We start from the raw sequence: 22,504 nt of genomic DNA, 5'->3' as shown, positions 1-22,504 counted from the left end.
ACTTGTGTTCTGATAAACGTCAGTCACTTTTTAGGGCAAGGACAGATGAAGCATAGTCTCAGCTGCTCTCAGTCTGTATATTTTTTGCAGGCTGAGAGAAGCAGATCAGCTCCATGCCCCACCTCTGTTGATTGGAATAAGATCTGCTCGAGGGTAGTCACATGCAGCAGAGCGGGGCGAAGGTCGGCCCGAATATGCAAAAGCAGATGTTATCCGGGTGACCACTGCACGGCTCCATTATGTGCAACTAATATTCAGCTGTCCCTTTAAAAGTTCTTTAATGCAGTGGGCCTCCAATTATTTGGCACATGACTGTATATCAGGTGACTGAATATAACTGCTCGGTATCATTCCCCAGTAAAATAATAACCAGACCCTCAGATTTGATTAACAATCTTTTCATTTTATAGTCTCTGTAAGAAAATAGTAACATAGTATTCATGTACACCTGTGCAATATCATTTGTTAAATTACAAGAAAAACTTTAGAGTCGGACTTCACTGACGATTTTCGTGCGATCCACACGGAAATAAGGTAAGTGAATGCATTGTTGGATGGTGTCGCATCGTTGATCCGACGCAACACGACTGTGGGATGCAGACATTGCGCGCTGCGTCTGCATCCGACAGTCATGTTGGATCAACGATGCGACTTCATCCGACATTTCCATTACTTACCTTATTTATGTCGCATCCCACGTGATGCGTGTGTTTTTGCGCAGGGCGTCAGATCGTGTGTAAATCGTCCGTGAAGTCCTACCCTAATACCATCCCCACAATCAATTTTAGCCAGAAATACATAATTACAGTAGGTAAAAAAACCAAAAACATTTGCTGACCCTCTAGTCAAGTTGGGGGGAAAAGGTTGCAACTTCCTGTAACATTGGAGAGTGACATCACAATTACATGAGATATACACGTAAAAACATTCATATAGGAGATAATTCCTTTCATACAAGAAAGCACTGAAACAAGTTCAAATCTGCAGCAGAAATGAGATGCCTCATAGGCTGCAGCAGCTGTGTGTCTTATGTGCCTTATGCAAGTGCTCCTCGTTCCATACTGGTGTTGGCTGTATCTAACTTTAACTGTCTGTGAATATCTGGATGGAACAAACCAAAGGAAATCAGGAAATGTATCCCTTCAGTTGACGAGTAATGATGGATGACATTGGCAAAAAACATACACCAGGGGGGTTATTTATCATTTTAAGTCTGAATTTATCTCAATATTTTCTGCTACAAACTCCACTCTGGTTTTTTGCGCTTATTTATTATAAATCTTTTTTTTTTTTCATGTTGTTTAGGATTTGTCATCCAATTTTCACGTTTTTTCCAGATTTTTCACACGAAAACGTTGGGTTTTGCACAAAACTCAGCACACATCAAAAAAATCATTGGGACTTCTCCCATTGACTTATATGCAACCTCGACAGGTCTGAGATGCCAGATTTTCAGACTCAGTAATGGTAATTAGAAGTGCTCCACCTTCATTAAACCTGTGTAGGTTTCAGGTGCTGAACTGGAAGACCCTCGTCTGCTTTTTGGGTCAACTTAACATCCAAAGTAAGAAATCCAGCAGCACACTCTGGTTGATGCAGATCTGGTTTTCAGATTCAGACTTTTCCGTCCTCGGGGGTTTAATAAATTTTTTAAAAATCCAATTATATAAAAAAAAAAAAAATCAAGAATTCTTTGTGATTTTTGCTTTCGGAGTTTAGTAAATAACCCATCAGGTGTAGGATGCAGTTAAAGGACAAGTAACAGAAACAATGCAGTTTTAACTTTCAATTCTTTCAAAAGTCTTTATTAAGAAATTACTTACCGATTCTCTGCTTGCGCTCCTTTTGAGAAACGGCGACAGGGCCACAATCCATTGTGTGGTGCTCGATTGCTCCTCCCTGCCTTCTATAGGAGATAGTCAGGGAGGAGAAATTGAGCACTGCACGATGGATCGTCACCCTGTCACCGTTTCTGAAGAGGAGCGCAAGCAGAGAATCAGTAAGTAATTTCTTCATAAAGACTAGATAGAGAAGCCTTTAACGGGGGTCTGTGTAGCTGTCATTTACCTACATAGATGAGAAAGATTCTAATTAGAGTGACGGGGATTCCCATTGCACAATAGCTGGATTTACACCTGTATGTGACTCTATCCCCCACAAACTGGGAGCAGCAGGAGCAGCTGAAAACGAGGCCGAGACAGCTGAAGCACTTATACTATAAGACAAATGATTTGACCTATTTCTGTCACTGAGCAAATAATCTTCTTGAGCATTTCCATGAAAAGAATTGAAGTTGAGGCATTAAGTAAAGCACAGATGACATAGCTGAGCATCACAGTATCAACTGATAAGAACATAACACTTTACACACAGTGACCTATATTTCATGAGGGGGGGGGGGGATAGCAGATGTAAAATAAGAGATTCAGCTACATGCAAAAATATTCCAATGTGCACTTGCAAATGATGCCTCTTGGGAACATTAGTGCTCAGCCATGTTTTTCACTATAGAGGGGACTGCTGTGTGTAACTATTATATACAGTCTGCTGCAGTGTGAGCTAAACACTACATTGCTTTGCTTAGACTGTACTTGGTACAACCACATCCCCTGCTGCCGAAATTCACATTAAGCCAAGACAACCCCCCAGGTGCTGAATTATGCAACCTCAGCGTGAACAGAGTGCACAAACTCGGGCTTAATAGAGTGCACAAACTCGGCATGAATAGAGTGCACAAACTCGGGCTGAATAGGGTGCACAAACTTCGGCATGAATAGAGTGCACAAACTTCGCCATGAATAGAGTGCACAAACTCGGGCTGAATAGAGTGCACAAACTCTCTCTTACTATAAGCTCTGAGCAGCAATAACTGATTAATGGACTAGAGGGAAGAGCAAGAATGTAATTGGCTGAATTCTAATTGAAGAGATGATCAGTCAAGAATGTTTGATTACACAATAGTATCTAATTAGTGCCATTAATTGCCTCTGATGGGTCACTGGAAGAATAGCTCTTTGCAGATTGTCCTTGTTTCTTCCGGAGATGTCACTGAATGGCCGATCGTCCTGGAGTCCGTGTAGATTTCATAGTCGTTTCCGCCCTACAAACAAAACACAAGCTCATTATTGTGCTGTGCCAGAGGCTGCCTCACAGGTTTGGAAAAGGGCAGATTTCCATCCTAACTACTTTATACAGAAATGAGGCTTGGGGACAAGATTATGGTATTTTAGTAAAGGCAATGAAAAAGCTTCCAGGCTAACAAGCCGCGGTGCTGTGTGTATAGATTCCAAGGCACTTTCTGAAGCACAGGGAACATTACTTATAGGAAACAATATGGACATGAGGCTTCTCCAGCATACAAGCACTAGTCAAGCTTTAATACATATGTTTTATGGGTGAAGGGGAGTCGTTGGAGGAAAAGGAATGAGTCTCAAACATGAACCTTATGATGATCACACAGGAACAGTGGCTGCAGGTGAGTAACTCCTCTTTAAAGCTAAAGATCAATGTATGGTTTGCCGAAACTGCAAACTGGAGAGCTGCTGAATAAAAAGCTAAATAACTCAAAAACCACAAATAATAAAAAATGAAAACAAATTGCATATTGTCTCAGAATATCACTCTCTACATCATACTAACAGTTTCTACATTGCTTTTAGTGCAACATTCTAATATAAAGTCATAGCTCAGTGACAGAGTCTGATGCCAACAAAGATTCATCCAAAGGTTCAAAAAAGGGGAAAAAGCTTCACACTAAATACATTTTCTGCTCTGTAGGGAACCAACACTAGAACCCTTTTACAGCAATCAATGTTAAATCAAATAAATAAAAGACCCAACAACATTGTATTGGCGTCCTGCCCACTGGTGCCAAGTGTAGAGCCGTTGTACTTGCATTCCTGGGAAAACTGTGCCAGAGACAAGATCCATTTCTAATAAGCAACAAAACTATTTAGCGGTGCCATCTACTGGCCATTGACTGAACAATGGTTCATACTGAACATCAAGAAGATATTTTAAAGGAGAAATAAAACTTAACTCAAGAAGTAGCTAGAAATGTTGTATATTTTGTTGTGGGCTTCTGTACCAGCCTAAGGCAACCACAGCCCTTTAACAATAAAGATCCAAAGATGCCCCAGTAGCTCCCCATGTTCTTTTCTGCTGATTCACTGCACCTGTTCTGTGCTGTTGTCACTTACTGAGCTTAGGGACCCACTCACAATATACAGTACACATAGAATATAACTGTCACAATATAAGGCTGGTTAGTAATTAATACATGACAGCACAGAAACCAGTGCAATTAGCATCAGAATTTAATAATCAGTCCTGTAGCATCAGCTTATATTACAGACCAACCTCATTTTCTGCCTGATAATTTCTAACTATCCCTAAGCTTAGCTTCTCAACATCTGCTCAGAGCCCACTGAGCATGTGAGTGTCACAGACACTTTCCAAGATGGTGACCCCCTGTGACAAGTTTGAAGTCCTGGATCATTGCTGCTATTGACAAGCTGAAACTTTAGGCTGGTGCAATAAGTTCAGTGTATAAAATATGGAATTTTAAACCATATTAAGTTTTAGGGTTTAGTTCTCCTTTAAAGTCTGTTTTCCTGCTCTATATTTGCAGCAGAGTGATCTGTTTGGGGAATCTTTCTGTTTGATGCTATACCAGCCATGCAGAACAATGAATTCTCTTCAGGACAATTCTAATTGGCTAGATCAGCTCCATACAGATGTTCTTTGCTCCTTACTGTCATTATCAGACAGACAGTTGGGTCACATCTCTGTTTTAATATTTTATTTAATATATATTGGATTTAGCATTCCAATTGCACACAGGGTGGTTTTCTCCTCCAGTGCACATTATTATCTTTATTCCTGAATCAACACCACCCCCATCACAGTTTTATTATGTATAAAGCCCCGACATATTCCACAGAGCTGTACAATTAATGGGTTTATACAATGAACATACAGAATTACATACAAAGTGACCAATAACCGATAAAACAGGTGCAGAAGACACTGTCTAATTTGAAATTCGAAGCCAGAGACCACTGCAAAGTATAATTGATTGATAAGCGTGTTTTTTTTTTTTATTTACTTAAGAAATTTACACCAAAATACACCATTATTTTATACCACCTCAGACCTGTTGTAATCTAGGGACAAATTCTAGAGGACAAGAACATTTTGAAATTAATAGCTGTGCAATTTTTTTCGCAATTGTTGATTTTTACACAAGCACCTCCTTCTACACATTCATTACACCGCTTTAGGAGTACAGGTATGGGACCTGTTATCCAGAACACTCAGGACCTGGGGATTTCTGGATAATGAATCTGTGAATAATTTGGATCTTCATACTAGTCTCCTAGAAAATCTTTTAAACATGAAATGAACCGAATAGGCTGGTTTTGCTTCCAATAAGGATTAATTATGTTCTAGTTTGGATCAAGTACAAGGTAATGTTTTATTATTACAGAGAAAAAGGCAATCATTTTTAAAAATTCTGATTATTATATAAAATGGAGTCTATGGGAGATGGCCTTTCTGTAATCCTGAGCTTTTTGGATAATGGATTTTCCAGATAACGGATCCCGTACCTCAGTGTAGTATGGTGTGGTGTTACGGGTATAGTAAGAGGAAAGTGCTAAGTCTTTAATAAGATACCCTGGGGTAAACATCTTCAGCTTATCTGGCCCTGGTCAACTCAAAGAACCAAGTCCTGAGTGATAAGCGCCAGTAATGGAGGGATCAGGGGATAAAAGGAGTCTGTAATGTTAGTACAGGGGAATCTTGCTTAAAGAAACACAGCAACACTTGCTAGATATGCTACTACCCCTCATATCTGAGTCACTACAGTATAAACCATGTCATAGAGTTTGCTTTTGCTTCCTCCACTCACTATCTGTCATTTTGATGTTCACCTAGTGACATTGTGGGGTCTCAATTGCAGCAGATGGACACAAGACTGTATTTGCAGACATAAACTGTCAGTGCTCTTACTGTAACTGAATTTGAAAATGAAAGAACACACAGAGGTGCACTTTTACACTGAAATATAGAAATGTGCTTTCTAATCAGACTGAAACCAAAAGTGATTCAGATTATGCTCTAACAAATGATACTTACTGGCATTGTTTTGTCGCCAAAGAAATAGATCTTTGAGAAGCCCTCATTTTCAAGGATTCCCAGGCAGAAAGTCTTGTCCCAGCCGGTAGGAAACACGTCAAAGCTTATCTGACCTCCTATAAAAGAAAGAGAATGTGTCATACATAGACTGGACATAAAATGCGATCATTTGGCCCACCCTAACTCTGTCTGGTACCACCCACTCCAGACACTTCCTCTTCATAAATATAGAGACCTCACAAGCGCACCCCCTCTTCTCAACCACTGTCCTTATGAATCAATATCTGTATTTATTGTCTTCTCATAGGTGTCAAAGGGGCGCTTCACCTTTAAATTCACTTTTAGTATGTTACAGAATGGTTAAATCTAAACAACTTTTCAATTGGTCTTTATTTATTTTTTTTATAGATTTTGAATTCTTTACCTTTTTCTTTTGACTCTTTCCAGCTTTCATCTAAAGACAAGGCTGTAAAGGTGGCCATAGACGCAAAGATCCGCTCGTTTGGCAACATCGCCAAACGAGCGGATCTTTCCCCGATATGCCATTAACAGGCATGGCTATATCGGGGGTAATCTGATTGTTCGGCCGTATGGCCGAACTATCAGATTACGATGTGCAATGGGCTCCGGCGGGATCTGTCAGGTCAAAATCAAACCTGACCAAAGACCGATCTCCGCCGGACGAAAGATGTCGGCACACGCCACACACGATCCGAAAATCGTATGAATCCTCGATTCGTACGATAGGATCTGTGTGTCTATGGCCACCTTTAGGCTACACATGGGGAGGCACATTTATCAAAGGTCGAATTTAGAAATCAAAGTTCGATTGGGGGGGGGTTATTTAATAAAAAAAAAAGTGAATACCTAAACTCGCACAAATTTTACCGACTTGAATCAAATTCAACTAAACTCGATTCGAGTTTTTTCTCCGAAAAAAACTTGAATGTCAGGAATGCTAGTAACATGTCCAAATTGGTCCCATTGACTTATACATGAAGGCAGGTTTTAGGTGGCGAATAGTAGAGTTCTTTAGGGCCAGAATATGATAAACCGAGTTTTGATAATTCACAATTCGAATTTGAGAGTTTTGATCATAAGAAAAATGTGAATTTTCAATTCGACCCTTTATAAATCTGCCCCTTATTGCTGTTGCTACTTTTTATAAGTCATCTCTCTATTCAGGCCTCTCCTATTCATATTCCAGTCTCTTATTCAAATCAATGCATGGTTTCTAGGGTAATTGGAGATCTAGCAACGGGATTGATGAAATTACAAACTGGAGAGCTGTTGAATAAAAAGCTAAATAACTCAAAAAACACAAAATATAAAAAATTAAAATCTCATTTCAAATTGTCAATTGTCAATCCTCAATTTCATTGCCACTAGTGTGTCAGTACAAGATTCTATAGTGAATGTCATACAAACATTTGTACATAACGCCAGGTTCATCAAAATCCATCTTCTATAGCAAGCAGGAGCACGTTTGTTAATACTGGAGACAAATATCACCGGTGATGTTGCCCATAGCAACCAATCAGATCTTTGCTTTTGTTTTCAAACTTTTAGGTGACTGTTCAAATCTAATTGCTGATTGGTTGCTATGGTCAACATCACCAGTGATATTCATCATCAATGTTCATAAATACGCTAAGTGTCAAATGAATTATCATATATATCCTTTTAATTGCAATTATCTATAGCAGAAGAAAATTGCAATAAATTCAATTAGAGAGACCCAAAAACATGGGACTTGAACCATAGGTTAGATATGACTGGTCTACACTCGCCAACAGCACAAAGGTTGTAAAGTACTAAATTCATCTTGAAATAAACAATATATCCCAACTGGAATACCATTAAGTACACACATTATTACACACAAACACAAAATACAATGTACCTATTGAAAATGTAAGGCCTCTTCCTGCAAATTCCCTTTGCAATTCAGCCACAAATTTGTCTCTGAACTGTTCTTTCTTTAAAAAAAAGAAAAAAACCATTAGAAAAAAATGTTAACAACAGTAACAAAAATAGTCGACGATTAAATCAACTGGTAATGTTTTTTTAATTAGGAATGTGCTTAATTTGTGCATTTTTTTTAAATTATATTTAGAAACACGAATTCATATAATTCTTAAAATAGTGACACCATGTGATTTGTACTGAACATTAAACAGGTGCACCTCTCACACTTCTACTGTATACCGGTGACACTTTTTTTTCCTGAACCTAAAGTTTCAGCTTGTCAATAGCAGCAATGATCCAGGACTTCAAACTTGTCACAGGGGGTCACCATCTTGGAAAGTGTCTGTGACACTCACATGCTCAGTGGGCTCTGAGCAGCTGTTGAGAAGCTAAGCTTAGGGGTCGTCACTAATTATCAAGCAGAAAATGAGGTTGGTCTGTAATATAAACTGATGCTACAGGGCTGATTATTAAATTCTGATGCTAATTGCACTGGTTTCTGTGCTGCCATGTAGTAATTATCTGTATTAATTACTAATCAGCCTTATATTGTGACATTTCTATTCTATGTGTACTTTATATTGTGAGTGGGTCCCTAAGCTCAATAAGTGACAGCAGCACAGAGCATGTGTAGTGAATCAGCAGAAAAGAAGATGGGGAGCTACTGGGGCATCTTTGGAGACACAGAACTTTACTGCTAAAGGGCTGTGGTTGCCTTGGACTGGTACAGAAGTCCAAAACATAATGTACAACACTTCTTTAGTTAAGCTTTAGATCTCCTTTAAACTGACCAAGAGAGAGAGAGAGAGAGAGAGAGAGAGAGAGAGAGAGAGAGAGAGAGTAAGGATAAAAACCAAACCATTTGGCATTTTAACAAATATAAATACATAAGCTGTAATTTTTTAATTAAGAGAAAAAACAAAGCACATTTTATTACAAGCCTTATTTATTTGGATTATGCTGAACATAGATGTATATAGCTCATGTTATGTTTACTTTTCTCATCCCTAGAAGAGCAAGACACAATAAACAATACATGTGTATGCCCCTGTGCTACTGTATGCACTTATGCAAATATGTTCCAAATACTGAGAGCAGAATACATTATACTAACCACATCCTGTTTTTGTGAGATTCATCTCTCTCTCTCTCTCTACACTCAGAATGGATTGAACATAAAAAGAATACACATAGTAGACATATAGTCAGTACTAAGAGAAAAAAAAAGCCTGCACACAAAGTTGTGTGGTTTGTATCAAACACACTTTAGATTTTCAGCAGCAGCAGCAGAAGACAATCACCTACTTTATCCAGTTCATAGAACTCAATGCGTTCCTCTTGGGTACAGTTTCTTCCGATAGGCGAAACATTAAGCATCCCATTCCGGAATTCCACAAATGTGCCTCTGAAATGATAAACAGTACAAAGAACAATGAGTTGGTATCACTGTGAAATGTATAACAGCTCTAATGTGTTCAGCCGTCATTTATCTGAACCAGCACCATTAATTATGCTGGATTGTCAGAAAACTGTGTATATATTATACCTTTAAATGGGTTGTTCCCTTTGAACTAACTTTTAGTAATGATGTAGGCATTCAAATTCCATTGGCAGTTGTTTTTTTTTTTACTTTTTATATGCTTTTTATTTTTTTAATTATTTGTTCAGCAGCTCTCCAGAGTGGATTCTCAGTAGTTATTTGGTTGCTAGGGTCCAGTTTACCTTAGCAACAGGCAGTTGTTTTAATGAATAGAAGAGGGTCTGAGTAGTAAGAAAAGTAATACAAACATACAGTAATAAGAAAACGGAGCCTTGAAGACAAAAAACGACTGCTTGGTGTGGCTACAGTGACCCCATCTGAGAGTTGTAAAGAGGCAAAAGAAAAACCACAAATAATTTTAAAAAAACTATTAAAAATAAAACATGATGGGACTCTCTATAACACATTAACAGTAAACTTACAGTCGAAACAACCCGTTTAAAAAGTGATTTCAGAGCTGCTATGGCAAATGACTAAATGAGCAGAACAAACCTTTTCTTTGGCAGCTTGAGCTTTGCAATGTAACTTAGACAGTAGTTGATGATATCTTGCAGTAAATCCTCTCCCAAGTGGGCGTGAATACTCTACAAAAATTGTATACAAAAAAAATCATGAATGGAATTTACAGTTTACAAAAGAACTGCAATATTTTCTAAAACAACCTAAAAACAAAGATCCGTGATACTGACAGACAATATAGTGTCAACACTAGTAAATGGTAGGGATGCACCGAATCCAGGATTCGGCCTTTTTCAGCAGGATTTGGATTCGGCCAAATCCCTTTGTCCGGCTGAACGGAATCCTAATTTGCATATGCAAATTAGGGACGGGGAGGGAAATAGCGTGACCTGTCACAAAACAAGGAAGTAAAAAATGTTTTCCCCTTCCATTTGCATATGCAAATTAGGATTCGGCTTCGGTATTCGGCCGAGTGGATTCGGTGCATCCCTAGTAAATGGTGACGTCAGGTATGGAAACATAATGACTGGAATGGTTCTTTGGAAATACAAGGAGACCCTCAGGAATTCTGAGCGCTAGTCTAATTCTTATTCTTAGAACAAGTTGTATGAATTATATGTATTTATTTTCTGAATTCAATTCTAGCCTCCTGCTGTCCGTAGCTAATTTGTATTTCCAGCCTGCAAAATCATAGCTGAACAGTCCTTGGCCACATATCCATCAGGGAGGGCATCACCCACTCAAGCAAGGACTGGCAATCTGTGGGTTCTGGCAAATGCCAGAGGGGCTGCTGTAAGGTCCCATAGACAATCACTATTTGGGCTGGTGGAGGACTATATGGGCCTCTATGTACTTGGAATGCAAGCTCTTAGTTTAAAGATATTGTTCAGTGTAAAAATAAAAACTGGGTAAATAGATAGGCTGTGCAAAATAAATGTTTCTAATATAGTTAGTTAGCCAAATATGTAATGTATAAAGGCTGGAGTGACTGGATGTGTAACATAATAGCCAGAACACTACTTCCTGCTTTTCAGCTCTCTTGGTTTACACTGACTGGTTACCCTGTTTACCAGGCAGTAACCAATCAGAGACTTGAGGGGAGGCCACATGGGTCATATCTGTTGCTTTTGAATCTGAGCTGAATGCTGAGGATCAATTACAAACTCACTGAACAGAAATGTACCATGTGACCCCCCTTCAAGTCGCTGACTAACTCAGAGCACGATTTTCACAATTTTTTCGTAATTTTCGTAAAATTCCGGGGTCTAGCATGAAACCCAGCGCACATCAAAAAATCATTGGGACTTCTCCCATTGATTTATATGCAACCTCGACAGGTCTGAGATGCCGGATTTTCAGATTCTGACTTTTCCATACTCTGGGTTTAATAAATTCCGAAAAATTCCTGATTTTTTTAAAAGTCAGAATTTATAAAAAACAAACACGAATTTTTCGTGATTTTTGCAATCAGAGTTTAGTAAATAACCCCCTTAGACTAGACTGATTGAGAGGACAGCACCTTTATACAATGGACATCAGTAAATGCAAATTAATTACACAAGATTCACTGCTCACCTTCCCTGAATCATGATCTATTAAAAATGTTCACTGGAGGAAAAAAAATATACCGTATATACCCGCGTATAAGCCGAGATTTTCAGCACCCAAAATGTGCTTGAAAATCCTACCTCGGCTTATACGCGGGTCAGCTGCCTTACCCAGCCAGAAACACGCCGCGAAGAAAAGCGCAACAGCGCAAGGAGTGTGTGTCACGCTGCCGGTGCTGCGCACGCTGACGTCATCAGCGCAGCGACAACTCCGGGCCGTAACAACTCCGGGCCGGCCCCCCGCAAAAAATCTTGGAGGGGCCCGGCGCCGGCTGCAGGAAGCAGTATCCCCGCTGCCTTACGCTGCCAACAAGGAACATCCCCCTCCCAGCCAGAAACACGCCGCAAAGAAAAGCGGGTCAGCTGCCTTACCCAGCCAGAAACACGCCGCAAAGAAAAGCGCAACAGCGCAAGGAGTGTGTGTCACGCTGCCGGTGGTGCGCACGCTGATGTCATCAGCTCAGCGACAACTCCGGCATCTCCGGGCTGCCCCTACCCCAGCGATCGATTAAACTTTGAAGGGCCCAGCAGCAGAGAGCAGCTTCCCCTCCCACCCACTAACAACTCTTTGAAGGCGATCAGCACCTACTACAGGGAGCAGCTTCCTGACTCTCCCCTCCCATTGGAGCTAATTTACCGGTAAGGCAGCTGTCTTCTTAATATATCTATTTCATCTACCAGAGGTTTGTACGATGAATTAATGTTTTAAGCATCATGGCTTGATTTTTAACATTAAACCGACTGTTTGATATTTCTGAGACTTTTCTGAGTTGTGTCTAGGCTTATACACGAGTCAATAAGTTTTTCTGGTTTTCATAGGTAAAATTAGGTACCTCGGCTTATACGCGGGTCGGCTTATACACGAGTATATACGGTATACATTTTTTGGCACCTTAAATAAGTCCCCCGGCTTTACTACTGTAAATGACTCCAGTTTAGACTCACCTGTTTGCACAAGAATTTCCCATCTTTATAAGCCACAAGCCCATTTTCAGCAAATACATAGTCAAATTGTTCAACAACTGAAAGATAAAACAGATGATAAAGAATAAACCTTTAGTCTTGGGAAATTACTTAACGTTAAAACAGGGCTCTGTATTATTGCCCCAAGATCTTAGATTGTCATTTTCACTTGGCAATTAATAGTTCTATCAAATTAACATCCTATGTTCAAAGCATCTATGATCAGCATGCTACTAATAAATACATTCATGGTGCGGAATAAAAGAAAATTTGATGAACGGTGAGTGTTAAAGGAAAACTATACCCCTCAAACAATGTAGGTCTCTATAAAAAGATATTGCATAAAACAGCTCATATGTAAAACTCTGCTTCATGTAAATAAACTACTTTCATAACAATATATTTTTTAGTATATTGTGCCGTTGGGTAATTATAAATAGAAAATTCTAATTTTAAAGGAACAGTTCAGTGTACAAATAAAAAAAAACTGTGTAAATACATAGGCTGTGCAAAATAAAAAATATTCCAAATATAGTTAGTTAGCCAAAAATGTAATGTATAAAGGCTGGAGTAAGTGTTTTTGGCTAACTAACTATATTAGAAACATTTTTTATTTTGCACAGCCTATCTATTTACCCAGTTTTTATTTTCACACTCAACTGTTCCTTTAAATACAGATAATTCATTATTTATTAAAGGAAAACTATACTCCCCGAACAATGTAAGTCTATATAAAAATATCTTGCATAAAACAGCTCATATGTAAAACCCTGCTTCATGTAAACAAACCATTGTCTTAAAAATATACTTTTCTAGTAGTATGTGCCATTGGGTAATCCTAAATAGAAAGTTGCCATTTTAAGAAATAAGGGCTGTCCCCTGGCATCCTAAGATTCACAGTGCACACAAACAAACCATACATGTTAGGTCACATGAGCCAATTAACAGACAGAGTAATATCTTTTACTCCCACAGTTCCTGATAAGTTAGAGCTGTAGTATTTCTGGTCAGGTGCTCTCTGAGGCAGTACACAGACAATCAAATAATGCCACTATTAAATATGCCACCTCATTTTATATAAACTATCAGTTGCTTAAATATTCATTTTGGGGGTAAAGTTTTCCTTTAACAAGATCCTCTTTTTACTTGTTGGGGTTGTTTTGACTTATTTGACATCCCCCAAATGAAATTCTAATAGCAGCACTTTGTTCTGCGGAAACCTCCTTATATGAGGAATAATGAGCAGCAACTCAACTTCTGGTGCTTCACAGAGTCTGAGCTATATTTTCAGGCTGCTATAGCTCCAAACATACAGCAACACTGGAGGAAAAAGTGCTAACCCCATGAATTCAGGTCCCAGGAATGGCACTTTTGTATCAATTAGACTTTTGAAAAGGGAATGTCAGCATCACTTTCATTTCACTTTGTCTGCACCTGGCTGTAATTAGTGATCATTGTTATTTAATCTCTGCACAACATTAATTCCATGTTTGATTGTATGAATGAAGCACAAAGTGACTGATCATTACAAAGTGGAACCTTTTGCTGTATCCAATACCTTGCTGCTCAATACTGCAGGCACAAATGTGCTTAGTTCTGCACTTAGCTTGAACAAATGCTCATTGCTAGGTGCAGGCATGGGGAAATGCACAGCGAGTATGATGGATAAATAAATGGAGAGGTCCAGGCTGTGTGGCCGAGACGACAGCAGAGATGATGGGAGCATAAAGTGGAGAGTAGAAGGCTGACAAAAAGAGAGAAAAGGTTAACACAAAAGAATGGCAGGTAAAAAAAGAGTACAAAGCAGAAGAGAAGATGGGAGAAATTGGAGAAAAGAAAGCTAAGTAGAAATGTAGAACAAATGTGGAGCAGAGGAGTGAATACAAGTGGAGATATTATAAAAGGAGCATAACAACAGTGGGGGAAGGGGAGTTAAAAGCAGAAGAGGAGAGGGGGCATATAAATGTGTGTGTGCTGTGGGGGGGGGGGGCTGATTAATGTAATGTCAAATATAAGCATCCTAGGCAATATAATCATTCACAGAGAAATCCCTTATAAATATTGAATAATATATATATGTTAGATAACATATAATTATAGTTATAGCAATACATATTTGCATAGCTGGTGCCTCCTGATGGGTCTCCTGCTTCTGTTTCATAGAATTTGCCTTTTACAAATAAAGTGCCAAGAGATGAAAGAGTAGTGATTCATCATTGCTCACAGCATGTCACCCTTCAGCTTTCACCACCCATCTCAGCTTCATCATCCATTATTCAGAACCATTTCTCTTTAGTCTTTTCATGCCATTTCTGTCATTATGGGACTGTGGCTTGTGCTGAACGTATCCTTCTTGATCTGATAAGTACTGTCATTATCAGCTATTTAACGTTCATCTACAGCATGATATCATTTACTTAACTACGCATTTCTTCTGGTTGAGTTCCTACACGTCTTATATTATAAAAAAAAGAGTTATATTTAATAGTGTGTATTTTGCAAAGTTACATTGGAATCGCTCTGATAATAGGGAGAGTGGCACTTTCAGTCTTTTATATTTCCAAAATATGGCATGTTAAACATATCAGATGCTACTGAGAGCACTCAAGCTTTACATGGTTATATGAACAGAAGTATAAAGTATATTACACGGTAAAAAACATACAACATAGAAGCCTGAACCCAAGCGTTTTTGCAGGCTCTACATGTAATGGAAATCATATTAAAGAAATGAGTGACACTTTCTGAGAGCTTATGGGGAATGGATAGGGGATCAGTATGAAGGAGTATCAGGTACTGGGGGACAATGTTTACTTTTGTTGTCCTTTAATACTCTTGGTTTTGTTTTCCCCGCACCTCTATTAGCATATCCAGCACAAGGCACAGATTGCAATGGACTGTGAAATATGGGTGTCCTTTTTCTGTATGGCTGCCATACTCAGAAGTTAAATATGAGGTTCTGGATGTGGCACCATTCAAGGGTGCTCTTGCTTGTATCTTGTGAGTGAATGCAAGGTAGTTGCTACACATTACATAGCACTGCAATATAGCCATGAAGGTGGAACTGTACCTGCTGGGAAGAAATGGCTTACTGTAATAAAAGAACACACATTTTACTTCTCAATCTGGTTTTGCACTTTGTAGAATGCAGCACCAGGGCTCTCTAGTGTGTAAGAAGCCTGATAGTATTCACAGTTGGCAGCCTACACCAATGTGATGGACATTGGAGGTTAAGTCTTACTTATACGTGTTGTATACGTTTTTTCAGTTCATTTGGTTTCAGATAGTTCACCAGAAATAAAGACTTTTTCCAATTACTTTCTATTTTCTATGTGTGACCATTTTTCTAATATTGAAGTGTAACTCTAATTTTTCACCTTCTTAAAGCTGCTCTGGGAGGGGGGTCACCGACTCTCTAAACTGTTCTAAATTGATACATTTCTTATGTGTGTCCCTGCTGAGCAGAATCTCTGAGTTTCATTAAAGGCAGCTGTTGGAATTAATACAATAGTTGCTAATATTCCACAGATTCCGCTGAGAAATGTATCAACTAAATGTTGCAAAATTATAACAGTTTAAAATCTGCACCTGAATTACTGAGCAGACAGACTGAAACATCAGAGACACGGACCTTAAAGGGGAACTCCACAAAAACAACTTAAAGGAGAAAGAAAGTAGTTTACCACTTGGGGTGCCAAATGTTAGGCACCCCCAAGTGAATGTATTTACTTACCTGAAAGCCCAGGCCGTTGCTCCTATGAGCAGAAAACTGCACCAGCCCGGGGTTCTTCCAGTGAGCACCATGGAGCGATCCTCTTCAGGCTTCTGCTTTCTTCTCGCAGCTGCACATGCGCATAAGAGTGAAAAGCCAAACTTTAACTAAAAATTCTACTACTTCATTCTACTGCGCATGCGTCTGCCCCGGGAAATTTGAATAAAGAAGAAGCCGGAAGAGAAGCGATCCGTGGTGCTCACTGGTATAACCTCGGGCCGGTGCAGTTTTCTGCTGATAGGAGCACCGACTCGGTGTTTCAGGTAAGTAAATACATTCACTTGGGGGTGCCTAACATTTGGTAAACTACTTTCCTTCTCCTTTAAGCTTTTCGAAAAGTAAACAAAATTTCAAGTTACTTTGAAATATACATAATTTAAAAAATATGCAGACTTTTCATGATTTTTAATGGTTTCTTACAGTTCCCTAAGCCTAGCCCCCTGCTGATCTCTCTGACTACTTTGCTGAGCTGGCTGACTACTGTTACTTTGTATCAACAGCCATCTGTCCTCAGCCTGCATCCTCCAAACCCCACAACCCCCTGCACACATGAATTCAATAAGGAAAGGAACATCATAGTGAAATGCATTTTGGGTTATGTAGTTCCTGCATGCTGTCTGTAAACTGTGAAGTTGTTACAATTTGTAACATCAGTGTTTAGTCCCTGATTTCAAATGATGCAGAAAGAAAAGAACTGTTAAACAGCTGGAATTCAGCATAGAAAAATGGCATTTATTCATACTTTTTGAAGAAACAGGTAACTGTGATGGATATATTAGGGGTTTCTGTATTATGTGGGCCTCTATTAAATTTTGGTTTGGAAGCAGGCGTTCCCCTTTAAACTTAAAATAAAAAATGGAAAGCAATTGAATAAAGTCTTTATTTCTGGAGAACAACCTGAAAACAACTCAACTGAAAAAGTGTTTGGAAGGTGAACAATGTCTTTCTCTAGTTGTTTCATTGGGGTAATTTTCAACATTCAATATTAATATCAATTAATATTTCACATCCTGTGTATTTGCCTTACCATCATCTCCAAGCTGTTCCTTGATTTTTTCAAAATCGGAGCCTCCAACAACCCCGACTTTTACCTTTTTTCGCAGCTCTTGTAGAAATTCTGCCATTTCTTTTGAGACTTTCTGTAGAATAATAAAAAAACAAAAAAAGCAATATAATAAAATGTAGTACTCTGGGAAAATTATTACTCAGAAATTCTAGATGCACAAAAGAGAAAAGATGGATCATTCATCATGGTTGAATTTCAGTTTCCTGCATCCCGCAGGTAATACGTGTACACCCATAAGAGCTACCAGTCACTTCCCTTTCATGTGAATGCAAAACATGCTGTGGGTCATTTATCAATAGCCCAAGTGCTAGAGCTCTAATGGGATCAAATTGATCTGTTACAGCCTGTTTACTCACTATGTCTGGGGGATTGCCGTGTTCTGCATGTCACAGAAGAATAAAATCATGCACAAGGTATACAGTACTGTGCTGGCAGGCCCTGTTTTACAGTCTTCTATAGAATGAATAAAATGTAATTAAGGGGTGTGGGATGGAGTACTCCAACATGCCACCCCAAGGTGCCTCTCATTAATAAAACCAATGCCTGTTCTATTCACAGGGGAAGCACAAGTCCCATTCAGGAGCTCAAGACCTGCATTCATGGCAGGCTTCAAATTTGGGATGCACCAAATCCACTATTTCGGATTGTGCGAACTCCCGAATCCTTCGTGAAAGATTCGGACAAATACAGAACAGAATCCGCAGACTAATTTGCATATGCAAATCAGTGAGGAAGAGGGGGGAAAAGAAAGCCACGCGCCCGGCTAAAATGTTTTTTACTTCTTTGTTTTGTGGCAAAAAGTCACATGATTTTAAGGATTCAGTTCCTCCAGGCATAAGGATTCGGCCAAATCTGATGAAATAGAAATGCACATGTGCAAAGTGTAGAACCCAGAATCTTTAATAAAGGACTTGCCCAAATCCTAAACCAAATCTAGACACTAATTTGCATTTACAAATTTGGATAAGTAAGGGTTAAAAAGAGCAGCACACGGCACTCATGGAAAAAAGAACACAATTTCCTTGTTCGTTTGATGAAGTCACACCATTTTAAAGTAGATCTAAATCCTGTGACACTCACATGATCAGTGGGCTCTGAGCAGCTGTTGAGAACTTTAAGCTTAGGGGTCGTCGCAAATTATCAAGCAGAAAATGAGGTTTACCTGTAATATAACACTATAAAGATGACTGCACTACTGGAGATAATTAATAGCCTCTCAATCTCAGAAAAAGAAGTCACTAAAGCAGCACTAGCTGCTACAAAATGTGTTTTATTACCACAACATCAAGTGTGATAAAGAGCCCTGAGCCCGAAACATGTTGTGGTAATAAAACACATGTTGTAGCAGCTAGTGCTGCTTCAGTGACTTTTCTCTCAGTAACTCCATATTAATTACCTGTAATATAAGCTGATGCTACAGGGCAGATTATTATTCAGATGCTATTTGCACTGGTTTCTGTGTTGCCATGTAGTAACTATCTATATTAATTACTTAATAATAATAATAATAATTAATTCATTAATTGGTTTGGCCAGGTTCATGTATTCAGCTGAATCCCAACTGAATTCTGGATTCCATGCATCGCTACAAAACAGTTTGCAACAGGCAGCTGTAAATGTGTTTTTATTGGGAAATTTTAGGCAATTTGGCTTATTTTTGTACTTAAATCATTTAATAGTTGGAAGTCCACATGGCTGATTTCTGTAAATCACTATCCAAGCCAGAGGGACATGCCCCAGTTCCAAAGGCAGTCACAATGCACAAATTATATCAAAAATATATATGTCCCACGGCTTTTTTTCTTAGTAAAAAATAAATTATTTATTAATAGTCACATTAAAAAAATTTCGGTACATACTGACCCCACATGGCCCACCTTACGCATTTCGTACCCTCCGGCACTAGGTGTCATAGGTGTCTCTCTTTTTGATATAATTTGTGCATTGTTTTTGCACTTGACACTCTGCCTTCCACACTAGATGAATTTGTTTTAGAGCACAGAGACCTGGGGTTGTGCCTCTGAAAAATAGTGCTGCCTGCGTTCTGTGAATCGGAGGGGAGGGGCATGTCGATTAAATAATGACATCTGCGAAAGTTTTAATTTTTACGTTTAAACAAATTTTCAGTAAAGATTCCCTTTAAACTTCAGTACATGTGCCTCAGCTAAGCTTTTGCTCCTGTCCATCGGCTACTCCAAGCTGCATGTACTAAATGTCCATTGCCATAAAGCAAGCTAGGGCCGCTGTTGTTTGCCAGAAAAGAAATAGATCCGGTCACACGCATACAAGGAAATCAATAGGTATAAAAACAGAACTAACGTTAAGTATGATGTAGGTAGAGAGAGATATTCTGAGACTATTAAGCAATTGGTTTGCATTTTTTAGGATTTTTGGGTTATTTAACTTTCTCCAGTTTGCAGTTTCAGCACTCTGGTTGCTAGGGCCCAAATTCCCCTAGCGACCATGCACTGATTTGAATAAGAGACTGGAATATGAATAGGAGAGGCCTGAATAGAATTAATTAGCAATAACTGTACATTTGTAGCCTTACAGAGCATTTGTTTTTAAGACGGGGTCAGTGACCCCCATTTGAAAGTTGGAAAGAGTCAGAAGAAAAAGGCAAATAATTCAAATAGACCAAATGAAAAGTCCCTTAGAATTGGCCATTCTATAACACACTAAAGGGTGAATGACTGATGGGGTGCCAGTCTGCTACACACTCCCAGCACTAATAACAAATGGCAGAGCTTAGCTGAGGAGTAACACTTTGGGAATCCTGCTGGAAAATAAACTAGTGGCACATGGGGGTGAGCAGCTGATGCTTGTGATACTGGTACCTGCCTGGCTGCTGTCAGGGTTCCGTCCACATCAAACAAACACAGAACGTCACACTGAGCCATGACTGCAGCTGCCGGGTCTTTCTCAGCTCAGATGAATGGAGCGCTCGGTCCCTTCAAAATGTCAAATGAGCCACATCACAACTTCCTATTTGCGTCCCGAAGCCCAAAGCATGATGGGAACTGTATTGCCGGAGTCAGAATATCTTCAGCTACTCCTTGATGAAAGAACTCAATCTCCCAGAATGCCTCGCGTCGGTCAGGCACAAGGAATCGGAAGTGATTGTAGCTTTGCGCGTAGCGAGCTTTAGCGTAGGAAGAGGGCGGCGTGAGACGAGTTTTGGTGCCCGAGGGTGAGTTACAGGGACAAGGACAACGGGGCTTTCCTTGGGCATAAGAAACCCGCACGTGGTAGTGTTATAATATGAAATTTTATGAAAAATACACGAGGGGCGTTTTGGAAGATAGTTTCTATAGAAACGTGACGTCTCAGGGTTAATTGCAATTACAGTAAAATAGCTGCAACAGGAACTGTCTATATATAGTGATCATACTGTGACTGGCTACAATTCTATTTCATACTGACACAAGGGCTGCATTAACTCTATTACTATTGCAGCACTAATTGTTCACCTTCATATTCAATTTAAGTATGAGATGTACAGGGTGAGATTCTGAGACAACTTGCAATCCGCTTATGTTTTTTATTATTTAGCTTTTTATTCAGCAGCTCTCCAGTTTGTGATTTCAGCATTCTGGTTGCTAGGGTCAAATTGCCCTAGCAACCATGCCTTGATTTGAATCAGAGACTGGAACAGGGGAGGGCCTCAATAGATATATGAACAATAAAAAGTAGCAATAACAATACATTTGTAGCATTACAGAGCATTTGTTTTGTTTAGATGGGGTCAGTGACCCCTGTTTGAAAGCTGGAAAGAGAAGGCAAATAAACAACCATAATGAAGAAAAAATGAAGGGCAGTTCAAATGTAATGTAAAAAAATATGTGTATGTATATAAATATAAAAGACATGATAAACTGACGACATATTGTGTGTGTATTGCAGGACTCATGGCCCAAGTATGTGTTCTGTCTGGATTCACAAAGTATTTACACGCTGGCCGATTGGCCTGGAGTTCGACGCTGGTTTCCAGAACAACTTTCTCTAGATGCTCTTTATTAGTGTCACCCACATCATGTAAATGCTGCACTTCTCTCTTTCTTCATAATCATCAACTGAAAACTCCACTTTGTTTACCGAGTAGAATTTGTTTCTCTTCATCTCCTCCTCCCATAACCGACATAAGCAACACGAAGGAATTCACATTGATCTATAGGTTTCCAGGAATAAAGTACTGCCGAGCCATTTCTCGCATAAAGCTTCTTCAGACAGCGCTGACGGTTTTATTCCTTCCGCCCATGTATTATTATTATTTTCAAGGTCAGGTGACCGGTTTTTGTGTTGCGTATTCTAGCGGCATTGCTCTGTTTGCGGGCGTGATGCTGTACTGCTTGAGTTTCTACCTCAGAAGGATTATCGGCATGATGTATTTAAATGCAGCAGGCACCACTTTAAAAGTTTCCCATCTGACATTTTGGGGAAGGAGAAGGGATATGTATATTGCAGCTGATGATGTGAAAGTACTGTCAGAGTCCGGAGACCACATACGTGAAGTTGTCCGCCAGTTCAAACGTTACAGCATCCCGGACACAATGTATTTTTCTCTTCACTTTGGAGTCGTTGTGGACAAAGAGAAGTTTATGAGACTATTTGGAAATCTAAAATAAAAAGATCATTTAAAATATTTATTTTGTTGGAAATGCAAGTTAGCTTGAATAAAACTAAAACCCCAAAGTCTGTGCTTCGAAATAAAAATACTTCACAACAGAACGGGGTTATAGTTGGCTTCTCGTAGGGTCGACAGGAGAGACAAGTGTCTGGCGTGATAAGCCCTGGGGTGCTGGGGACTAGTGATGTTTTGCGCTGACCTCAGAACACCATTTGTAGGGTGGTTTTCAGGTTGAGCTATTCTGCCTGCTCTCCCCGCCCAGAACCTTACACTGCCGACTTCTGGTTTGATAGGCCCGTGCTTGCCCCTGCCCCTTTTGTGATGTCATTGATGGGGTCTTTAAAGGAGAAGTCAACCTGTACAA

At 39.4% G+C, this 22,504-nt stretch overlaps 2 protein-coding genes across 5 annotated transcripts; one reads left to right on the top strand and one right to left on the bottom strand.

Annotated features, from left to right (window-relative positions):
- Positions 1–1,281: 1,281 nt before the first annotated feature.
- pmm1.L (phosphomannomutase 1 L homeolog) lies at positions 1,282–20,487 on the bottom strand. Of its 2 annotated transcripts, none has more exon segments than NM_001094315.1 (8): positions 1,282–3,100; positions 6,139–6,254; positions 8,042–8,117; positions 9,412–9,511; positions 10,139–10,230; positions 12,658–12,734; positions 17,475–17,586; positions 20,351–20,476. In NM_001094315.1, coding segments are annotated over 8 exon segments (741 nt in total). In that variant the 5' UTR covers positions 20,414–20,476; the 3' UTR covers positions 1,282–2,995.
- Positions 20,488–20,557: 70 nt separating this feature from the next.
- On the top strand, positions 20,558–22,155 carry tmem186.L (transmembrane protein 186 L homeolog). Of its 3 annotated transcripts, none has more exons than XM_018236275.2 (2): positions 20,558–20,693; positions 21,417–22,155. In XM_018236275.2, exons 1-2 carry the CDS (start codon positions 20,573–20,575, stop codon positions 22,136–22,138), a joined length of 843 nt encoding a protein of 280 aa, XP_018091764.1. In that variant the 5' UTR covers positions 20,558–20,572; the 3' UTR covers positions 22,139–22,155. The 3 variants fall into 3 exon arrangements, with proteins under 3 accessions (XP_018091764.1, XP_018091765.1, XP_018091766.1); XM_018236276.2 differs by having other exon boundaries at positions 20,568–20,703; XM_018236277.2 differs by having other exon boundaries at positions 20,669–20,761.
- The last annotated feature ends 349 nt before the right edge of the window (positions 22,156–22,504 follow it).

This window comes from Xenopus laevis, chromosome 9_10L, assembly GCF_017654675.1.
Source record: "Xenopus laevis strain J_2021 chromosome 9_10L, Xenopus_laevis_v10.1, whole genome shotgun sequence".
NCBI classification, from domain to species: domain Eukaryota; kingdom Metazoa; phylum Chordata; class Amphibia; order Anura; family Pipidae; genus Xenopus; species Xenopus laevis.
The sequence above is the reverse complement of the archived record's forward strand: the minus strand, read 5'-3'. Positions and strand labels throughout refer to the sequence as shown.